The sequence below is a fragment of the Panthera leo genome, chromosome E3 (assembly GCF_018350215.1).
Source record: "Panthera leo isolate Ple1 chromosome E3, P.leo_Ple1_pat1.1, whole genome shotgun sequence".
NCBI classification, from domain to species: domain Eukaryota; kingdom Metazoa; phylum Chordata; class Mammalia; order Carnivora; family Felidae; genus Panthera; species Panthera leo.
Window position 1 is genome coordinate 10,924,390 of NC_056694.1, and position 22,856 is coordinate 10,947,245.

Here is a 22,856-nt window from a genome sequence, read left to right on the forward strand (position 1 = left end):
GCTGAAGTTGGATGCTCAACTGAGCCACCCAGGCGCCCCAGTTTATTTATTTATTTTGAGAGAGAGAGAGTGACAAGTAGGGGAGAAGGGTAGAGGGAGAGAGACAATCCCAAGCAGCCTCTACGCTCCACGCAGAGCCTGATGTGGGGCTTGAACTCACAAACCGTGAGATCATGACCTGAGCCAAAATCAAGAGCCGGATGCTCAACTGACTGAGCCTCCCAGGTGCCCCTCCAATTAGTTTTTTATTTTTACCAAATTAATTAATTAAAATTCCTCTCTGTTCCATTCTTTATGTGTTTATATATATAATATATATATAATATATAAAATATGTATGTAATATATAAAATATATATAATATAAAATATATATAATATATAATATATGTATAACACATAAACTTTTTTAAATGTTGCTTATTTTTTAGAGAGCATGAGCAGAGTAGAGGCAGAGAGAGAGAGGGGAACCAAGGATTCAAAGTGGGCTCCACGCTGACGGCAGCAAGCCCAATGTGGTCTCAGACCCACGAACTGTGAGATCATGACCTGAGCCGAAGTCGGACGCTCAACCAACTGAGCCACCCGGGAGCCCCTTGTTTGTTTTAGTCTTTAAAAGAATTCCCCTCTCCTTCCTCACATTATACTGTTGGGTCTAAATTCCAGTCTCATCTCTGACATCGTATTAAAATTGCCAAAGGGGGGACCCCTGGCTGGCTCAGTCAGTAGAGTGTGTGACTCTTGATCGCAGGGTCGTGGTGAGTTCCAGGCCCACATTGGGTGTGGAGCCTACTTAAAAAAAAAAAAAAAAACCACCGAAGGGATGTTGTTTTGTTTTGTCTTACTTTCATGCTTAGGCCTACCCCTGCCTTACATTTGACCTTGAGAATTTCCCTAATAGTTACTGTGTGCCTGTGGGGGGCAGCCATCAGGGGTGACAAGAGGGGGCAGGACCACACAGTGCTTGCCGTGACCGTATCTTTTGTTTCTCCCCAAATTGCTTCTGGCTGCAGCGAAAGTCACAGAGTCACTAGACTGCAGGACTTCGAAGGTCAGGTGGTTCAGGTAAGGGACACGTGCTGAGAGCCACTCAGCCAGCCCCCGGGGTGCTTTTGCAGGGGTGAAAGCTGGGTGGGGTGACGGCAACTCGGTTAGGGCAGTTTTCTGAATTGGTGAATTATTCTAGTAAAAAGTCTTGGCTGCCTCCTGTAGGTCAGGAGAGTGTTGATTTACGCTAGGTTATGGGGGTACAGAGTGTAATAAGGTTTGGGGGTAACCCTCTAGGGGGCAGAGACAAGTGAGGCTAGCTGTGTCACAGTGTCCCACAGCGCTCTGTGTGTGTCCCAGGCTGGCTGCATCTGGCCCACCATTTTATTTCCATCCCTGGTGCAGTGCCTGGCACGTGGTAAGTACTTATGAAAAATCCTTAGATACATAAGCGGGTGCGTACACGAAGGGCTCTGAGCGCAGGAGGTCTGTTAAGTCTGCCAGGGGTGGAGTGGGAGGGAGAGCAGGTGTATCAGATAGACCGGGGCTGGGTGGTAGGAGAGGTTTCATGGCAGAAGGAGGTGCAGCCTGAGGGCTCAGAAGGGCAGATGGTGAGCTAGAGCCAAAGAGAGAGGCAGAGGAGCAGAAGGGGGGAAAGAAAGTCTTACGGAGAAGGGAGAGGTTCCCCAGGGGTGGGGTGGAGGGGAGGTCTCCTCGGTACGTCCGGCACTTGGCTGTAGCAGGAGCAGTTTCGGGGAGCGGGACGCAAACGCTAGGCTGAGGCGGACTGGGGATGAGTAAGATGCGGAGGCCAAGCGGGGCAGCCTGCCGGACCCGGCCGTCTCGCTCGCTGCTGTAGGGCTCGTGGCAAGCTGTGGGTCCGTCCACCGGGATCCTGCGCCTCCGTGGATTTCTTCTCATCGGCCTCCTCTCTGTTTGTCCGGTAGGTCGTCTGTGGCCAGGACCATAGCCTGTTCCTGACAGATAAAGGAGAGGTGTACTCGTGTGGCTGGGGTGCCGACGGGCAAACAGGTGGGTGACCTACCCCCACCCTGGGGTGGTGGCCCGGGGGCTGTGGGCTGTAGGGCTCTCGTGGGCCAGAACCCCCCTTCCTTAGACTCTTCTGTCTCCTTCCCCTCACCCCCGGCTCCCACGGCGAACAACCCATGAAGGGTTGGGGACAGGGTTACGGCCGCTGCTCAACAAACAGCTGCACAAATGCCATCTAAAGGGAGCTCGATTTTAACTGTTTTGAGGAGAAAGTGATTAAGGGCGGGAGGTATTAACCCTGCTTATCTAATCCTTTTCTTGTTTTGGTATTTGTCTGAAGGGAGGGCCTTCACATTTAAGAGTTATTTCTTTTTTTTTTTTTTTTAATTTTTTTTTTTTAATGTTTACTTATTTTTGAGAGACAGAGAGAGAGAGACAGAGTGTGAGCAGGGGCAGAGAGAGAGGGAGACACAGAATCCAAAGCAGGCTCCAGGCTCCGAGCTGTCAGCACAGAGCCCAACGCGGGGCCCAAACCCACAGACTGTGAGATTATGACCCGAGCTGAAGTCAGATGCCCAACCGACTGAGCCACCCAGGTGCCCTTTTTTATTTTTATTTTTTGAGAGAGAGAGAGAGAGAGAGAGAGAGAGAGCGCGCGCGCGCGCACTTGAGCACGAGTGGGGGAGGGGCAGAGGGAGAGAGAATCTTAAGCAGGTTCCATGCTGAGCCCCAATGTGGGACTCAATCCCATGACTCTGGGATCATGACCTGAGCCAAAAATCAAGAGTCAGACCTCCCAGGCACCCTGCAGTACAGTATTATTAACTGTAGTTGTCATGCTGTACATTACATCCCCAGGACTTACTTATTTTATAACTGGAAGTTTCTACCTTTACCCACTTTGCTCACACCCCACCCCCACCTCTGGCAACCACCAGTCTGTTCTCTTGTATCTATGAGCTTGTTTGTCTGCCTTTCCTTCACCATTTCTTTCTCTTTCATTCATTCATTCCACATATATATGAGACCATACAGTATTTGTCTTTCTCTGTTTGACTTATTTCACTTAGGATAATGCTGTCAGAGTCCATCCGTGTTGTTGCAAATGGCAAGATGTCATTATTTTTTCTGGCTGAGTAATATTCCATTGTACCTGTATACCGTAGTTTCTTTACATGATCCATTATTTTTGACAAGAATGCTACGACCATTCAGTGAGGGAAAGAAAAGTCTTTCACAAACGGTGCTGGGACAACTGGTTACATACATGCCAAAGAACAAACCTGAACCTCTGCCTTACACCATCTATAAAAATGAACTCAAAATGGGGCACCTGGGTGGCTCAGTCGGTTAAGCATCTGACTTTGGTTCAGGTCATGATCTGGTGGTTCGTGAATTCGAGCCCTGCATCGGGCTCTGTGCTGACAGTGTGGAACTTGCTTGGGGTCCTCTCTCTCCCTCTCTCTCCCTTTCTCTCCCTCTCTCTCCACCCCTCCTCCACTCGTGTGTGCACGCATGCGTGCTCTCTCAAAATAATAAATAAATAAACTTGAACTCAAAATGGATCAAAGTCCACTTAAGAGCTAACACTGTAAAACTTTTAGAAGAAAACGTGGGTATACTCTTTGTGACCTCAGATTAGGTAGCAATTTCTTTTTTTTTTTTTTTTTAATGTTGATTTATTCTTGAGAGAGTGAGAGAGAGACGGGGCACGAGCGGGGGAGGGACAGAGAGAGAGACGGAGACACAGAATCCGAAGCAGGCTCCAGGCTCCAGGCTCCAAGCTGTCAGCACAGAGCCCGACGCGGGGCTTGAACTCAGGCTGTGAGATCGTGACCTGAACCGAAGTCAGACGCTTAACCGACTAAGCCACCCAGGCGCCCCAAGGCAGCAATTTCTTAAATATGATCCCCGAAGCATAAGCCAAAAAGGAAAAATAGGTAAATTGGGCTTACGAAAATGAAAAAGTTTTATGCATCAAAGGATGCTACCAAGAAAGTGGAAAAATAACCCACGGAATGGGAAGGAATATTCATAAGTTGTATATTTGATAAGGGTCTAGGACCAGAATATATAAAGAGCTCTTACAACCCAATAGCAAGATAAAACAACCTAATTCAAAAATGGCAAAAGATAGTGTACCTGGGTGGCTCAGTTGGTTAAGCGTCTGGCCCTTGATTTCGGCTCAGGTCGTGGTCTCATGGTTCGTGGGTTTGAGCCCCGTGTCGAGTGCAAGAGCCTGCTTGGGATTCTGTCTTCCTCTCTCTCTGCCTGCCCCCTGCTCTTTCCCCAAAAAAAAAAAAAAAAAAAAAAAAAAGTGGCAAAAGTTTTGTGAAGGCATTTCTCCAAAGATCTACAAATGGCCAATAAACATGTGGAACAGATCCTCATTAATTAGTCATTAGGGGAATGCAAATTGGTTTCACAATGAGATACCACTTCACATCTATTAGGATGGTTACTATTTAAAAAACCCAGAAAATAACAAGCGTTGGCAAGGCTTAGGAGAAATTGGCACCCTCAGACATTGTTGGGGGGATTGTCAAATGGTGCAGCTGCAGTGGAAAACAGTTTGGCTGGTGCTCAGAGAGTTGAGCATAGAATTACCATCTGACCCAGCAGTCCCACCCCTAGCCGGGGACCCACGGGAAATGAAAACATTTGTCTACACAAAAACTTGTGCACAAATGTTCACAGCAACATTCCTTATGACAGCCAAAAAGTAGAAACAGCCCAAATGTCCATCAGCTGTTGAATGGATAAACGGCACACATTCATTTTATTTAAAGCGGGGGGGGGGGGGGGGGGTGTCAAAAGATAAACAAATTAAAAAAAAAAAAGCCAACACACCAGGGAAAAATTCCAGCAGTGGAAGAAGTAAGCACAGCCTCATTCATCTCTGTCCACGGCCCAACCCCGAATGCCTGCTCTCACGTCCGTCCCGTGGCAGGTGTCATTTACACAAATACCCTTTTGCCAGTCCTGTGCTATACAGACTGTATATAGCGCCCTGTGGAAGCACTTCCAGGGCATAGAACTCAGAGTCGCACACTCGGACTTCAGATCCCCCTAAGCCCGGATTCGCACATGCCGCTCACCCGCTCAGCTACACGGGGAATCCCGGGGATGGTGCAGGGAAGGATTGGAGACGAATTGCGTTGGGCCTTTTCCAGACCAGACCAAACCAAAGTCAGGCTAACCCAACCAAGCCCCCAAATGCAGTATATCCATACAATGGAATATCATTCAGCCCTAAAAAGGAACGAAGCCCTAATGCACGCTACAACGTGGACGAAGCTTGAAAACATGCTGTTAAGTGAAAGAAGGCAGACACAGAAGCTCACATGTTGTGGGATTCCATTGATACGGAGTGCCCAGAAGAGGCAAATCCATGGAGACAGAAAGTATAGTGGCTTCCAGGGCTGAGGGTGAGGGGGGAAGTGAGGAATGACTGCTTAACGGGGAGGGGATTTCTTTCTGGGTGACGAACATCTCCTTAAATTCATTAAAGGCGACGGTGGCACAACATCGTGAATGTACTAAAAACTGCTGAGTTGTACACTTCGGAAGAGTGGGAGTGGTGAATTTGTGTCATGGGAACCTTATCTCAATAAAAAACAACAGGTGGGGCGTCTGGCTGGCTCGGTGGAACATACGACTTCTGGCTTCAGGGTTGTGAGTTCGAGCCTCCTGTCGGGTGTAGAGGTTACTTACAAATCTTTAAAAAAAATACAAAAAATAAAATAGCGATAGGCAACATAAATGTAAATTATAAAACGTGGTAATAAAATCAACACTTGTGAGAGTACTACCCAATTAAAGACGTAGACTTTTGAGACCTATTTCAGGGGCGCCTGGGTGGCTCAGTCGGGTAAGCGTCCGACTCTTGATCTCAGCTCAGGTCATGCTCTCGTGGTTAATGGGTTCGAGCCCTGCATCGGGCTCTGTGCCGGCAGTGCAGAGCCTGCATGGGATTCGCTCTCTCTCCTTCTCTTTCTGCCCCTCCCTGGCTCGCTCACTGTCTCTCAAAATGAATAAGCTAAACTAAAAAAAAAAAAGAATGAAAAAAAGAAAGATTTTTATTTTTAAGTAATCCCCACACCCAGCGTGGGCCTCGAGCTCACAACCCCGAGATCAAGAGTCACACGCTCCACTGACCGAGCCAGCCGCGCGCCCCAGGTGGCCACTTTCAATTTTTGTTTTGTTTGATTGAAGCTGTCCTAATGGATGTGAATTGATAACTCATGGTTTTGATCTGCATTTCCTTAGTGTTCAGTGATGTTGATCATCATTTTCTGGGCTTAGCAGCCATTTGGATGTCTTCTTTGGAGAAACGTGTGTTCCAGTCCTTTTGCCCAGTTTTTAATTGGGTTGTTTGGGGTTTTGGGTTTTGTTTTCTTTGTTTGTTTGTTGGTGGTGGTGTAGAGTTTTAGGAGTTCTCTCTATGTTCTGGATATTGATCCCTTATCAGATATATGATTTGCAAATGTTTTCTGCCATTCCGTGGGTTGCCTTCTTACCCTGTTGGTAGTGAGTCCGGTTTGTCTGTTTTTTGTTGCCTATCCCTTTGGGGTCATTTCCAAGAAGTCGTTGTCAAACCCGGTGTCGTTAAGCTCTCGCCCTTTGTTTTTCTCCTAAGAGCTTTATGGTTTTCACTCTTGTGTGTAGGTCTTTGATCCATTTGGAGGTAACTTTTGTACGTGGTGTTAGGTAGGCGTCCAACTTCATTCCTGTACAGGTGGATATCCAGTTTTCCTAGCACCGTTTGTTGAAAAGACTACCCTTTCCCCATCGGTCTTGGGACTCTTGTCAAAAATCACATGATCATAAACGCAAGGGCTCATTCCTGGGCTCTCTGTTCTATTCCATTGGTTTCTATGTCTGTCTTTTATGCCACTGCCGCCCTGTTTGGACTGTTGCAGCTTTGACATCAGGAAGTGTGAGTCGTCCCAAGATCACTTGGCTATTTAGGGTCCTTTGAGATTTCGTATGAATAATAGGATAAATATTTCTGTAAAAAGCATTATTGGGATTTTGGTAGAGATTGCATTGAGTCTGTAGATCACTTTGAATAGTAATGACGTCCTAACAATATTAGATCTGTTAGCCCATGAACATAAGATGTCTTTTTTTTTTTTTTTTTTTAACATTTATTTATTTTTGAGACAGAGAGAGACAGAGTATGAACGGGGGAGGGTCAGAGAGAGGGAGACACAGAATCTGAAACAGGCTCCAGCCTCTCAGCGGTCAGCACAGAGCCCGACGCGGGGCTCGAACTCACGGACCGCGAGATCGTGACCTGAGCCGAATTCGGCCGCTTAACCGACTGAGCCACCCAGGCGCCCCCATAAGATGTCTTTTCACATATTTATGCCTTCTTTAATTTCCGTCAGCAGTATTTCATAGTTTTCCTTGTACACGTCTTTGACATCGCTGGTTGAGTTAATTCCTGAGTATTTATTCTTCTGGATGCTACTGTAAATAGAATTGTCTTCTTTAATTATCTTTTCTTTTTTTAAAAAATATTTGTTTGAGAGAGAGAACGAGAATGCACATGTGTGCACGTGCACAAGTAGGAGAGGGGCAAAGAGAGAGAGAGAATCCCAGGTGCTGACTGTGTGGCCCAGTCCTGTGACCTGAGGATCATGACCTGAGCCGAAATCAAGAGTCAGAGGCGTAACCAACTGACCCACCCAGGCGCCCCTTAATTTTGTTTTTTGGATTGCTCGTTGTTAGTGTAGAGAAAGGCAGTTGATTTCTTTGTGTTGATTTTGTATTCTGCTTCTTTGCTGAATGCAGTCCATTTTTATAGCTGGATGACATCCTACCACGGAATATACCTCCATTTATTCAGTTTCGTGTTGATGGATGTTTGGATGGTTTACAACTTTTTGTTACATGTCAAGCAGTGCTTCCGGGGCCGTCTGTCTGTCTTCTTGGTCACGTGTTCCACAGCTCTCGTCGCTCTCGTGAAGATGCCTTGAGTGGCCGTGGGTTAGAGCTGTTTTCAAACGGTTGTTTTCCAAAATAGTCGTAATAAGTCACCCCCGGCCACAGGGTGGTATTTCACTGCCTCGTCAGGGCTTGGTATTGTCCAGTTTGAAGTTTTTCCCTGTCTCGTGGGTGTGACATCGTATTTCATTGAGGTTTCAATTTCGTTATCCGAAAAACTGCTTGAGAGTGACCACCGTTTTACACGTTTATAAGCCAGTCTTATTTTCTCTTCTCTGAAATGTACATGGTATTCTTTGCTCATTTGTTGACTTATGTGTCTTTCACTTATTGATTTTTAGGAATTCTTTATCCTCATCTGTATTCTTTGCAGTTCTAGTGTTGTATGTGTTTTCTCCCAGTCGGTGGCTTGCCTTTTTGTCCATCCGTTTGGATTTTGAATTTTAACTGTCTTTTTTTTCATTTCTTATTGCTTCCTTTTCAGATGTACCTGGCCATTTTCGATAGCCTCGTATTCCTGCTTTTATTTGCGTAAACATTGCACACAGAGTTATTTTTATTTTGTACATCATAATCCCAGGGTCTGAAACCCGGAGGCCGTCGGTTGGTAGTTTATTGGTTCATTTTACTCTCTGACTCATAGGGCCATCCTTCCTTATGTGTTTAGTAAGTTTTGACTGTGGGCTCATATTTCATTGAATTGAATTGGTGGAAATTCTCAGGGCCTTAATTGGAGATGCATTCCTCCAGGGAGGATTCGGATTTGCTTTTACCTGTTGCTAAAGGGTGCTGCCATTCTGATGCTGCTCTGGGTCCCTTTGCGGAAGCCTGGCCTATTTTTATTTAAAAAAATGTTTGTTTATTTTTGAGAGAGAGAGGAGGGGGGGACAAGTGGGTGAAGGGCAGAGAGAGAGAGAGAGGGAGACACAGAATCCGAAGCAGGCTCCAGGCTCAAAGCTGTCACTGCAGAGCCCAGAGCGGGGCTCGAACCCACAAACCGTGAGATCATGACCTGAGCCGAAGTCGGACGCTCAGCGGACTGAACTACCCAGGCACCCCTGTGTTTTTGTTTTTGTTTTGTTTTTAAAAAACGTTTATTTACAGAAGCCTGGTTTAAAGCGGGAGTCCGTGCTGTGCATTTTGCCTTGGTCTGCCCAGGGCTTAACGCCATCACAGTGCTGGCAGTGATATGCGTCCTGATATCCTCTGGCCAGCCCTGTCTTTTCCTCTGCCATGCCAGGTTGCCAGTTTCAGTTTGCTGTGATTTTGGGGGGCGATGTTGGGGGGTTGAGGTGGGATACACTCTCGGAGACGTCCTTTATCTTCTCACAAGTCCAGCAGTACATTAGAGATCGCTGGTTGAGAATTCTTTGTGTGTGTTGTCATAGGGTCTTCTGGTCTCACTGTAGTGGTATTCTGTCTCACAGGGGTTTCTCGCGTGAATCAGACTCTGTCTCAAGGGTTTTACAAATAAACAGTGACTGTTACGTTGTTTATCCTGCACTGAGTGAGCCCGGGGAAGGAAGTTGCAGACAGTGCAGAGGCAGATTCTCATTTCCGAGCTGATGTTTGTTAAGCGTTCAAAACTGTTCTTGGCGCGTAGTAAATCTACGAAAGTGTTCCGAGAGTCGGTAATTGAGAGTAACGCTTCCCCACTGTATTAGGTCTGGGTCACTACAATATCACCAGCGTACCCACCAAGCTGGGCGGAGACCTGGCCGGGGTGCACGTCGTCCAGCTTGCCACCTACGGTGACTGCTGCCTGGCCGTGTCTGCTGAGGGTGGCCTCTTCGGTTGGGGAAACTCCGAGTACCTGCAGCTGGCCTCCGTCACGGACTCCACGCAGGTATGCGGTCGCTTACGGCCGGGCTGGGGGATTTGGAGACGACGAAGCGTTAAGGGTGTTTATAAGAAGTTCTTCAGCACAGTGTGGCCTTCAGGCTGTGAAGGCCTGGCCACCTGTAAGACCGCCTCTCCTTGGCCATCTCGTTGGAGTCCGGAAAGAAAGCGTGGGTTCAAAGCCATCGTTATCAACCCTTTGATGCGATAGTCCTGGTCTAGAGCAGACTGATAGGTGTGGCCGTGTACCCCGTCTCACGAGGGGTACGAGGCTGTTCATGTCATTTCCGTGGGGTCGCCCTGTGCTTTTTTATTGCAGTGTAACATGAGTGCCCCAAAAGGGTGCAGATCCCGAGTCTGCACCTGGATGAGGACGCCTGTGTCCCCCGCCCCCTCGCCGCAAGCAGTGGGACACTCACGGTACTTCAGAAGCCACTGCCCGTGGCCTCTCCGGTCACCGCGCCCTCCTCCTCACTGAAGGGAGTCACCCGCAGTCAGTACAGTACGGCAGGATTTTAAACGTGAAGGGAAATTGCAAATAAGAACCAAAAGTAGAGCTCCCTGCATGATTAATCTCTATGTATCTCTCAGCCGTGTTCAACGATTACCAACTAATGGCCCATTTAAAAAGAAGAAAACATATAATTCACCATTTTCAAGTGTAGAATTTGGTGGGTTTTAGCGGAGTCACAGGTTGTGCAGTGGGCTAATTCCAGAACAGTTTCATTACCTGCTGCCTCCCCCCCCCCCCCCCCCCCCCCCCCCACCAAAAGCCCCATGCCCTAATGGCCAGTGTTTGTTGCCATCTGCTCCTCTGCCCTGGATTATTCCTGGGATTAAATCCCAGGTCTGTGTATATATTTTAAGTTTACTTATTTATTTTTGAGAGCGAGTGCGGCAGAGGGAGACCAAGAATCCCAAGCAGGCTCTGCACCGTCAGCCCAGAGCCCGAGGCGGGGCTCAAACTCCACAAACCATGAGATCGTGAACTGAGGCGAAACCCAGGGTTGGACGCTTAACCGACTGAGCCACCTAGGCTCAGGTCAGACGTCATGTTTTATCCATAAAAGTCTCCATACATATTTCTAAAAGATAAGGACTGGGGTGCCTGAGTGGCTTAGTCCGTTAAGTGTCTGACTCTCGATTTTGGCTCAGATCATGATCTCGAGGTCGTGAGGTCGAGTGCCGCGTCGGGCTCCATGCTAGGCGTGGATCCTGTTTGGGATTCTCTCTTTCCCTCTCTGTCTGTGCCTTACTGTCTATCTCTCAAAATAAATAAACTGAAAAAAAAAAAGATAAGGACTATTTAAAAAACATACGTTATTCCTTAATACCACCAAATTGCTGACAAGGTACAGAGGGTTTTAAATGTATATTGATAAAGAGATCAGCACGGAGAGAAACTAAAAGCCAGTGAAGAAGATGAGGAGAACGCGTTCCCTGGGGTCCGACACAGTGGCTAGAAGCAGTTGCAGGTTTGGTTCTGAGCTTCCTAGTAGCCAAAGCAGAGAAGAAAACGTACCCATGTAAATGATTCTCTGTTTCTATAAGACAAACAAATGCTGTTTTCGGGAAGAGTGTTGCACTTCCTGCTACCGGTCCTGAGAAAAATGGCTCCCGCGGCCTTCCTGTGGGGGACACGTCCGGCGTCGTGGCATTGTTATCGCTGCATATCAGCGATATGTTTAAACCCCAACTTAGTTTAAACCCCAGACTTAGGGGTTTAAAGCAACACGCATTCATTACCTCACAGTTTCTGTGGGTCAGGAATCCAGGGGTGGCTTAGCCGGGTCTTCTGGCCCTGGTCCCCCAAAGGCTGCAGGCATCGTAGGGTTCCGCGGGCGAAAGCCCCGCTCCCAGGACCACCCCGGTGCTTGTCGGCAGGGTGCGGATCCTCGTGGGCTGCTGGACTGGGGCCCCAGTTGCTTGCTGGTGGCTAGCCAGCTACTGACTGTCGGCCAAGGCTCCCTTGGTCCCTGGCTTCTCCGTGTAGCAGCTCCCAACATGGCAGCTGCCTTCATCAGAGCAGGCAAAGGAGAGGGCGAGAGAGTGCCGGTGAGACAGAAGCCAGCGTCGTAATTTAGTCTTGGCAGTGGCCTCGCCTTGCTTTCCCCGGTACTCTGCTCGTCGGAAGCCAGTCGGGGGGTCCAGCCCCACACGAGGGCAGGGTTACACTCGGGTGTGCGTGGCGGGGGTGGGGGGCGTGGATCTTGGAAGCAGCCCACCGCGGCCTGACTCTAACCGTGGCCCGAGCCTCGTCCTGTCGGTGACGGCAGCGGGGTGTTCCCGGAGGCCCTGTGCCGGCGTGTTCCTCGGCGTCTGCCGAGCGCGTCGTGCCAGAGCACGGGCAGGTAGAGACCCTCTGACCGCCTCGCCTCGTCCAGGCAGGCGCTTTCTGGATCAGTGAGGCCGCCTGTTCCTTCTGAGTCAACTGAGGGGTTGTCAGCCTCCAGCTGTCCGCATCTGAAAGTACCTCCGTAAAGATTCGTGGCCGCCACTGAAGCAGTTCAGGTCTGTCTTTCCGGGGTTCGGCCTCGGTGGAGGCACCAACACCAAGTCCTGCTGGAGAGCTAAGTGGGCAGCACCTCATCCTCTAAACCCCCGACCCTCGTGTCGTGTCTGGCCCCCGATTAGTAGAGAAAACACGTGCTGTCAGATGGGAGTGCCCCCAGTTTCCCACGCCGAGCCCTTTACACTCCAGCCAGGCCCACCCCTTCTGTAGCAGGGGGCAGGGCTGGGGAAGGCACCTCCCGCCCTGGGCCCCGGGTCCTGTCTCCTGTCTCCTCCCGCCTTCTCAGGAGCTTTGCTCCACCTACTGGGCCTTCTTCCCCATAGCTTCAACCTCCCCTTCTCCACTGGTCCCTCCCCAGCCATCCTTACCCCTGACCCCCTGTGGCCTTTGTCTGTAGAAGCCCTGTGTGGGTTTCCTGGTCTCCACCCAGTCCTGCCCCCTCCCCCATCTGCACCCCTCATCTCCCGCCGCCGTCTGTCCCACCCCCACCCTTCCCCCATCTCTAACCACCCCCACCCCTCCCCCATCTCTACCCACCCTGCCCCTTCCCCCATCTTTACTCCCCCCCACCCCCCACCCCTTATCTCCACCCACCCTTGCCTCCACTTCTAGGGCCAACTCTCAGAGCCACATTCACTTCTCGTCTCCCTCCGCTCACTCCTCAGTCCATTCCACTTGGCTTCCACCCTTCTCACTTGGCAGAGAGCCTCTCACTGGGCTACCAGGGCCTTCATGTTGCTCACATAATAGCCAAGACTCTGGAGAACATATCCCAGCCTTTATCCATCTTGACCTCGCAGCAGCATTTGACCCTGATCATGAGCTGTTGACTGTCTGTTAAAACCCTCCTCCCTGGGCCCCCTAATGACTCCTAAGTACCCTCCCGACTCCCTCTTTGTTTCTTCTTGGCCTCGTTTTCTGGTGCTCCTCCTGTGCCGGGCTTTACACGTTGGAGGTCCTCTCCTTGTGTCTGGTCCCTTCAGAGGTCTCACCCGCACCCGTGGCTGCAGTTACCGGCTGTGTGCCAGTGACTCCCCAGCTCACACGTTGGGCCCACACTGTTCTTCAGGGTCACGCATCTGTGAGCGTCACCTGCCATTTCCACTCGGCCGTCCCTGGGCGCTGTGAGTTGGGTACATCCGCCAGGGAATGCAGGCACATCCCCCACATCCCGGTCCTCCACTGGCTCCCACGTCCCCTGACATCGCCTCTCTACCCAGAACCCTTGCTGGCTCCCCATTGTGCTCAGGATAGAGACCAGCTCCTTACTGTGGCCTACGGGCCTGCCGATCTGGCCTCCTTCCTCGCCAGCTCATGCTCCGTATCCCCCCTCCCCCGTCTGCTCAGCCACTGTGACCTTGTTCAGACTCCCCGAAGGTGTCCTGTGCACGTGCCATCTCCACTCCTTGGGATGTCCTCTCTCCCCTTGCCTGGTTAGCTCTGCTCATCCTTCAGGTCACAGGATCAAATGAAGCCTTCCTGGTGCTTCCCTGACCGCTCCTACCCCCAAACTAGATCAGGTTCCCCGACGTTCAGAGACCCTGGACTCTCCTCAGCGCAGATTAATTTCATGTTAATTTTGACCGGCTTCTGCTTTCTCCACCAGACTCCGTTCTGAAAGAGGGCCCGAGTCTCCTGTTCCCTGTCGAGTTCCCAGTGCCCAGTTAGATGTTTAGTTTATCCTGGATGTTCAGGAAGTATCTGTAGATTGAATGAACAAACCGGGACTTCCGTGCTTTGTCCACAAGACGGAACATTCCCGAGTTTGCCTTCCTAACAGCGTGGTTCTTGCTCTGCTTCAGGTGAATGTGCCCCGGTGCTTGCCCTTCTCAGGAGTGGGCAGGGTGAAGCAGGCCGCGTGCGGTGGCACAGGCTGTGCGGTGTTAAATGGTGAGACCCTCCTACAGCCAGCGGGTTGGGCGGGAGAAGGGTCAGTGTCCGTTGGCGTCACAGCCACAGACCTTAGCCTGAGGGAGGGAGGGGGGGCAGCGTGGCCCTGGGAAGGTCCAGCTAGACTGGGCTCAGTTACTAGAGGGAGAGCTTGACTTGTTGGCAGGAGGTAATAGTCGTGATTCAGATGTGGACAGATGGACAGCGACGGGCACAGTCACTCTGGCCCGTTACAGCAGACCTCCGGAGGGGCCGAGCTGTCTCTCCCGCTCCCTTAGCCTCGGCCAGAGACTCAGCCCTGCCTTCCCAGCGAGGCTGTGCCAGGAGGCAAAGGCAGATAGGAGAAGGGCCGTAGGGTCTGGATACCGAGGCCTGTGCCCCTGGGATTAAGTGTCTAGGGTCGCTGAGGAGCATTAAAAACTTTTATGACGAAAAGAATCATTTCTAAGACTTGCAGAAATCGGGCCAGAGGCTCTTTGTGTACTTGGGTTGGTCTCCGGATCCGTTTGAAACGTAGAGTGTCAGTGTGGGGGAAACCATCCTTCTGGGCCTCCCCTGTGCTCATGGGGCTTCTGCGTGATTGATGAACTGGGCCCATCCAGGTGACCCTCAAGATGTGGGGAATTTGTATCCTGAGGTGGGCTAGCCGGCTAGACATTCGCCACAAGCAAGAATTAGAAAGAGGAGAAAAGAAACATTATTTTAAGTATCTGTTCGTATGTTCTTGCCAAGCAAGGAGGGGGAAAAAAAATCCATGTGGACATAATGCGTCTTGGTGGTACAGTCTGAATTTCTAATGAGGGCGGGCTGCACTTGATTTGACTTACTGACCGTTGTTTTTGCTGTAATGTAGGAGAAGGACATGTTTTTGTCTGGGGCTACGGAATTCTTGGGAAAGGACCAAACCTCGTGGAAACTGCACTTCCAGAAATGATTCCACCCACCCTCTTTGGCCTGACGGAGTTCAACCCAGAAGTCCAAGTCTCCCTCATCCGATGCGGCCTCAGCCACTTTGCCGCCCTTACCAGTAAGTGACCGAGCCCGTGTGACCCCAAAGACGGGCAGAGCTTAGCTGTCTCCCCAGGCAGTGGGGTGATGTTTCCGCGTGGATAATTAAAGAGAGCGGCTAATCCAGAGTTGCTTGGCTTGGGGATGTATGATGTGTACCTTCTCTTCATCCCAAAGTTGTGTTTTTGGTTCATTTGGTTTGTGGTCGGGTTAACGTTAAAGTGAGTTCTCTCAAGAGGACCCCAGGCGGTGGTGGGAGAGGGACCGTCGAGCGTGTTGGGGATGCCGGCGGAAACCGGCGGAGGTTTGGCGAGTCCACGGCGGGTAATTAGGAACTGGTCGTGTGGGGTGGCAAGAGGCAGATCTGTCGGCCCTCCTGTGGTTTTGTGGAGGTGAGTCTGCACGAGTGCCCCGGAGGGCTGGCAGGAGCGTGACCGAGGGGAGGCGAGACGGGGTTTGCGCACAGGTTTGCCAGACTACGAGGCCGTGAAGCATCCGGTTCCTCTGTGGCCCTCTAGCTTGCGTGCTTCTCTTGAACCACAGCGACTGCTGGTTCAGTTTGCCCACGTTAGTCGAATAGGAAGACTGAACTGAGTTTCGTGTTGTGATTCTCAAGCAGACTCGCGGTTTCCTTGCAATTAGAAGCCCTTTTTCTCGTTTCGCGGTTAGGAATTGGCTGGTTTATGTTCTTTTTTTCTTTAAGCATCTGGGCTGGGACGGTGAGTTTGGGTCGTCCTGAGTCACGTGAGTTTTTTGAAGCTTATTTTGCTTTTAGCAAGTAAGCGTCGGTGTGGACGGATTCTGGAGGCAGTGCAGACGTGTCTCGCAGGATGTTTTCAGGCCTCTGCGTCTGTGTGCAGAGTCGCCTGCCCGGAAATCCATACGGAGTGTTAGCCTGCGGGCGACTGTTTTCTGTTTGTGGTCGTGCCGTGTGGCCATTGTGGGTCACCTTGAGGTGAATTCCCCGTCTAGATTTCCCCCAAGACCTGGCCACTCTCCACGTGGGGGGTCACCGTCCCTAGTGGGGGGGGCATCGGAGTTTGGGTTTCTCCCCTGCCCCCGGGCCCAGCTGGGAGTCGGCGTTGGGTTTACCCTGAGGTCTGCTAACATTTTGGGGGCCCAGACTGACTGGGTCTGTTGAACACATCGCATCTGAGGGCGGAGGACCAAGGAGGACGGTCGGATCAGGGGGATCTGCCAGCTCGGAACAAAAGGATTCTTTATTTAATCAGACCAGATTATTGTCGTCCCGGCTTCTCCGCGGCCTTTCTTCTAGTCCCCGTGACCAAAGACTTTTCTCTGTGTCATAGAGCACCCCAAACTGATGTGTACGGAAGTCTAAAGCGAGCGCTGGGCTGTGGGCGGTGCCCTGCTAGGGCTGGGGCTCCGTCAGGCAGGTTGGCATTCCCAGAGCTCCCATCTGGGTTCTGTCTCCCGGCCGCCCTCCACGGCACCCTGTCTGTCCTCCTTCACGGCACGTTTTACAGTTTGTAAACCTGCATTTTTACAGTGAGTTCTGCTCATTTGTTTGTGTCTAGCTCCAGCCCCATGAGGACAGGGACCGTGTGTGTGTTCGGTCACTGCTGTGTCCCAGCTCCCAGCACACAGACGAAGACCTGGCCCAGAGAGGCTCTGGTCACTTTGTAGCTCTCGACCAGTTGCTCCCGAGATAGAGAGAAACCCAGGCAAGGAATACATCGCCCTACTCCTCACTCCGCCAGGGCATGACCGGGGATTGAGGGTGCTCAGCTTTCGAGATTTGAGGAGGGGTGTGCGTAAGAGTGGGCTTGTGGCCAGAGCCCCACGCGTGTGCCAGCCTCCCACGTGACGGACACAGCGCGGGTCTGGGCTTGGCCATGTTCTGGTGGCGGTAAACTGTTCCCTTCAGAGCAAAGCGTGAACGCCTGGGAGAAATTGAGATTTCACGTCGGGCCCTGTGGGTGCCTAGAAAGCCTGTTCTCATGACCCTTCCCCCTGTTGGAGACTTGCCCTTGGCCTGGCCCCAACTGAGCTACTGTTTTCCTTTCTTTGCAGACAGAGGAGAGCTGTTTGTGTGGGGCAAGAACATCCGAGGGTGCCTGGGCATCGGTCGCCTGGAAGACCAGTATTTCCCGTGGAGGGTAAGGCTGCACGGGCGGGCTCAGGCCACACCCACAGGGAGGCCCCCCCCCCCAGGGTGGCGGCACGGGGACCCACTCCCTGCCGCCCCGAGGCTTCAGGGGAGGCCACGCCGTGGTGAGGAGCCCGAGCGGCGCCCGGCTCCAGCTCCTCGCTGCCCTCGGCTCCGTCCTGGGGCCCGTCGAGTGAGCGGCCCGCCCGGCCGAGGCTTCCGGTCCCGCGGTGCCCTGGGAGAAGCCTCGTGGGAGGCTGGCCGTGGGCACGCGGAGTGGGGAGACGACGCGCCAGTGCCTGGGAGAGAAGTGGGCGCAGGCCGGGCCCCGCGAGGGGGAGATTCGAGACGAAGAAGGTGCTGTGCGGGGGGCCGTCCCCAGAGGCCTGTGCAGAGGAAAGTTTGACAGCGAATTCGGAGGAAAGCGGGCTGTTTCATAGTCAGAGTGCCTTAACCACAGCCGGCAGAGTGAAAAAAATAAGTTTTTCTTAGGGGGAGGATGCAATTACACAAAAAAGGCTCGTTTCAAAATTAAAGGGGAGAAAGGTTCTCTCTTAAATTGTAGTTTATCTCAGTGTTGTTTACTAAGTTCTCCTGAAAACAGAAAAAGCTGTTGGTATTTTTGAGAACAGCACAAACGTACATGGTGCAAGAGGTATTATAAATATGAGACTCTCCCCCCCCCCCCCCCCCAATCTCTTATAACGGAGGCAGCCGCTGGCACTGGTTTCTTATGTTCCCTTCCGGAAACAGCAGGCTCTGCATAGAAAGCATGTGTGTATGCACGTGTGTGTGTGTGCGTGCTCGGCTTAAAGTATTTTCTGTGAACGTTGGATTTTAATCATGTGTTGTGAGGGGCGCCCGGGTGGCTCAGTCAGCCGAGCGTCCGACTCTTGATTTCGGTTCAGGTCATGATCCCAGGGTCATGGGATCGAGCCCCATGTCGGGCGGGCTCCACAGTGGGTGTGGAACCTGCTTAAGATTCTCTCTCTGCCCCTCTTCTGCTCATGCTTTCTCTCTCTCAAAAACAAACATTTTTTAAAAATTAAAAAAAATAATAGGTTTTGAAATTGTGTAAAGCATTTTTTGAAACGACATGTAAAAATGCAAAAGGAATTTATAACTTAAATCAAATAATGAGGATTTGCCCATCCAGATCCCCCTGCAAAACGTTTGGAGGCACTTGAGCATTTTAGGGGCTCTTTCCCTTGGCTGCCCACCGTTCTGGCCCCCTGTGACCTCGGCAGGCCCTGACCCCTTTATAAAAACCATGTATGCAGTCTCTAAGAACACAGGGCAGGATTGAGGCTCGATGTTGGTTGGGAACAAATGGTTGTGCACCAGAGCTGTCTGCAGGCTGCTCACTGCTCACGCGCCTGTTCCCCTGAGCCTGGGATTCCCGTGACGTGGGAGGAGTGGACAGCCGGTTGTGGCCAGCGGGTGGCAGGCCAGGTGATGCGAGCATCGATAAGGTAGAGGCCCCGCTTGCCTTCACTCCGAGGGGAAGCTGGGGACGCGGTAGAGCAGCCGGGTGTTGCATGTATGACCGTTGTGACTCCCCACCTGCCCTCCTGTCCTCCACATCGGAGTGACGGTCCGCCACGAGGTAAGACTGCAAATCTGATCGCCATACCAGCGAAAAATGGCTGGGCTCTGGCATCCGTTGGGGAGCTGGAATCAGCAGGCTTCCGGGGCCCGGGGCCACCTGCTGTTCAGACTGGAGCCGCCTCCGCGGACTCCCTACTCAGCAAGTGGGGCACCCGCGTGGTTGGGGAGGGGACGCCCGGGCTGTCCCCCTGATGGCTGCCAGACCGTCGTCCTTCCCTGGCACGTGTTCCGAGCCCTGCGTGTTTGCAGGTTCGGGAGGGCCGGCGAAGGAGAGCACTGTGGAGGGTGGTGCTGGGGGCCCGGCCCCTCCCGTGCTCTGTGTCGGGCTGGGCTCTGGGGAGGGCCGTGGCAGGAACCGGGTTTGGGGTCAGCGGGGCTGGATTCCTTCAAGATCAGATCAGCCTCTTATTGGCAGTCGGACCTCACTCTAGTCCGTTCAGTTGCACTCGCTTCTTTTTTTTAAACGTTTACTTATTTTTGAGAGAGAGTGTGTGTGTGAGGAAAGGGCAGAGAGGAGAGACAGAGAATCCCAAGCAGGCTCTGTACAGTCAGCCAGGCACCCCAGCATTCACTGTCTTTTAAATTACAGGCGACTTTTATTTTAAAAACTGTGTTTTCTTACTAATCTTCGGGGGGGGGGGGGACTGTTCTATCATTTTAAAAGTATTCCAAGAAGGTCGGGGCGTCTGGGTGGCTCCGTCGGTTAAGCGTCCGACTCTTGATTTCAGCTCAGGTCATGATCTCATGGTTCGTGAGATCGAGCCCTGCATCGGGCTCTGTGTTGACAGCACGGAGCCTGCTTGGGATTCTCTGTCTCCCTCTCTCTCTGCCCCTCCCCTGCTCGTGCTCTCTCTTTAAAAATAAATAAACATATTAAAAAGAAAATAAAAGCATTCCAAGAAGGGAGGAAAACCAGTAAAGCCTTATTTGTAGCTCCTACAATGGCACTGAGTCTGTTGGTGTTGGGCTCCCAGAGCCCGGCCTTCCCCGACAGTGCGAAGGCCCAGGGAGTGACCGCAGAGCCACCCGATTCAAAACCCTCTCCTTCCGGAAGCTTTCCGGGAGGTTTTCCTGCCGCCCACTGACACTCAGAGCTCAGGGAGGGTCAGTGACGTCTTCAGGGCCGCTCATCCAGGAAGCAGCAGGGCCCGGATTCAGACTCCGATGTGTCTGACGTGGAGACGGTGGTCTCTTCTCCGTGCCGCCCTCTAGGAGGGCCCGGGGCTGGAGCTGGAGGTCCCCAGCGGTGGGGAGAGGCGGGGACTCACCGTCCAGGTCTTTACGGGACCCTCTGACCTGTATGGCGGCACCGTGGGCGTGGGAACGGGCCACTGGGGCACGCGCCCCACCCATCCGGCAGTGTGGCCTTCCAGGCCAGCGTCGCTGCCTGCCTGAGGGGACAGCTCTCCGGCGTGCTGGGCACCTTGCTGTTCTCCCTCGGCCTCAGGACCCCCTGAAGCCCCCCCACCCCCCACCAGCCTGCAGCCGGGCTCACTGACTTCAGGGGTCAAGGGGGCTGCCCCGTCTCATGGCCACTCAGAAGCAGGGGCTGCGACCCGAACTTGGGGCTCTGTGTGCAGGCAGCGCCGCCCCTCGCCCTGTGCCCCTCGGGTCAGGACCGGGTTGGGTTGGGGCGCACAGGCTGGCAGATGGGCCCTGGGCCCCAGGACGGTGTCTGGGGGAGCTGACCTCTTGGTGCCACAAACGACCTGGCAGACGCAGCCAAGTCGGGGAGCAGCCGGGAGCCCAGCTCCGTGTTCCCTCTGAGTCCCCTGCCTTTGTCCCGTGGATGTTTGTCTTACCACCCGTCGTCGTGAAGAGGAATGTTCCTGAAGGATTCTGCTCAAACCTTCAGGTCAGATGTAGGTTCAGTTTTTGGAACTGTTTCCCTTTGCAGTAATTCTGTCGTGAGCATAAAGTGATTTAGACCAGGAACTTCAACCTCGTTGAAGACACAGAGCACACGGCCGGGGGCAATCTCCCCTCGGACGCTGTTCAGAGACCATGAGAGACGGAGCCCCCACGTGCCAGGGGGAGCGGGAACCACAGGAACCCCGCTGCTCCCCAGAAGGGGCTCAGAGGCCAGCCCTAGCCCCGACCAGCCTCCGAGCTGGTAGACCAGGGCCAGGTGGTTTGCTCTGCTCGGGGGCCCTAATGGCCAGAGCGCCCGGGGCCGGGGACACATTAGTGCCGAGGGCGGCACCCTCCCCGGGAAAGGTCAACAGAATGTGCTCTAATGGCCCAGGAAGGTTGCTAGGAGTTCGTCTGGGCCCAGTCACCCCAGAGGCAACCTGTTTTCTTCTGCCTCTGTGGCCAGCCTGGCCCGCTTTCTGCACCTCTGTGCCTTTGCGATGAGCCGGGGGCGCTGCTCGGTGTGCTCAGTGATTTCTGTGATGGGTGTCGCCGAAGACGTTTGTTTGGGGAGGGAGGGGCAGGTAGCAGGACTCAGTCACTCGCATCCATTTGCCTGCCGGCCAGGAGCCCCTAATGGACTTGCCACCCCACACGGAAGGCAGCAGGCTCCGCTGCCTCTGGGCTTTTAGGCCAGGCCATCTGGGGGAGCCCTTTCCCCCTCTTATGCTCAGTAAACTCCACGGGCTGCTACGGACCCCCTTTCCAGCTGTCACGCTGCCTGGCGGAGCGCTTGCCATCGGGGGAGGGTGGCAGCATTTGGATCGGGTCGGAGGCAGCAGCATCCTGTCTGGAAGGCCATGGAACCAGTTAAAAATCCAGTTCCGAGGGAAGGTGGGAATAAAGGGGCAGATGCTGACAGGGTGGGACTGAGACATATTTAGGGGGCGCCTGGGGGGTTCGGTCGGTGAAGCATCCGACTCTTGATTTCGGCTCAGGTCGTGATCTCGCGGTTCGTGAGTTCGAGTCCCGCGTCAGGCTCTTTGCTGATAGTGTGGAGCCTGCTTGGGATCCTCTCTCTCCCTCTCTCTCTGCCCCTCCCCCACGTGCACATGCTCTCTCGCTCTCTCGCTCTCTCTCTCCCTCCCTCTCAAAATAAACGAACATTTGATAAACGTCCAAAAGGTATTTAATACCAGGGTGCCTGGCTGGCTCAGTAGGAAGAGCGTGCGACTCTTGAGTTTAGGGTTGTGAGTTCAAGCCCCAAACTGGGCGTAGCGATTACTTGAAAATAAAATCAGGGGGGAAAAAAGGTATCTTATGCCTTTTCGTTCTTTTTCACTGAATGTCATTCTATGGGGGAGCCATGAGAGTGGCTCACCTCTTGAAAATAATGATAATAATATTGTCACAGGAGGAAGAAAAGCGCCCCTCTTCTGGAGAACGGGCTTGGCTGTGGGGACGTGCCAATCCTTGAGTTGTGGGCCCACCCGGAGCCGGTCGGGGTGGTCACTTCCAAGGCCTGTAGGACAATGAGAGTCATTTTATTTTATTTTTAAAATTCTTTTCTAAGTTTATTTATTTATCCTGAGAGAGACCAACACGGTACAAGCATGGGAGGGGCAGAGAGAGAGAGAGAGAGAGAGAGAGAGAGAGAGAGAGAGAATCCCAAGCAGGCTCCACGCTGTCAGCACAGAGCCCGACGCGGGGCTCGAGCTCACGAACCGCGAGATCATGACCTGAGCCGAAATCCTGAGTCGGGCGCTTACCCGACTGAGCCGCCCAGGCGCCCCCAGTGAGAGGTCTTTTGAAGGCGAGCAGGCCAGAGCCTCCACGGCAGCCTGATGTCACCTCGCCGGTTGGACTGCGTGCGGTGAAATGTCAGCGCAGGTGGGCAGTGCCGATGGGACTGCCGGCGAGGCCTCTGGCACCGTCTGAGACACGGGGGACACCCCTCGAGGGTGCCTGTCATCTGGGAAACGGCCGACCTGGGAATGAGGCTGGCAGCTAACTCGGGTGAAGACGCCGGCCCGGGAGCCTCCTTCCCAAAGTGGACCTGGCTGCAGGAGAAGGGGCTTCTTGAGCTGCCCCAGTGACCCGTGGTGGTGAC

At 52.7% G+C, this 22,856-nt stretch overlaps 1 protein-coding gene across 2 annotated transcripts in view; it reads left to right on the forward strand.

Annotated features, from left to right (window-relative positions):
* The window catches only part of RCC1L (RCC1 like), a 34,522-nt gene that overhangs the window by 10,417 nt on the left and 1,249 nt on the right, over positions 1-22,856 (forward strand). The window contains exons 5-10 of one of the 2 annotated variants that reach the window (XM_042922260.1): positions 1,013-1,064; positions 1,934-2,018; positions 9,593-9,774; positions 14,082-14,169; positions 15,023-15,196; positions 17,212-17,297. In XM_042922260.1, the coding sequence (XP_042778194.1) occupies positions 1,013-1,064; positions 1,934-2,018; positions 9,593-9,774; positions 14,082-14,169; positions 15,023-15,196; positions 17,212-17,297 (667 nt within the window). The remainder of the gene's footprint in view (positions 1-1,012; positions 1,065-1,933; positions 2,019-9,592; positions 9,775-14,081; positions 14,170-15,022; positions 15,197-17,211; positions 17,298-22,856) is intronic. The other variant, XM_042922259.1, reaches the window with a different exon arrangement.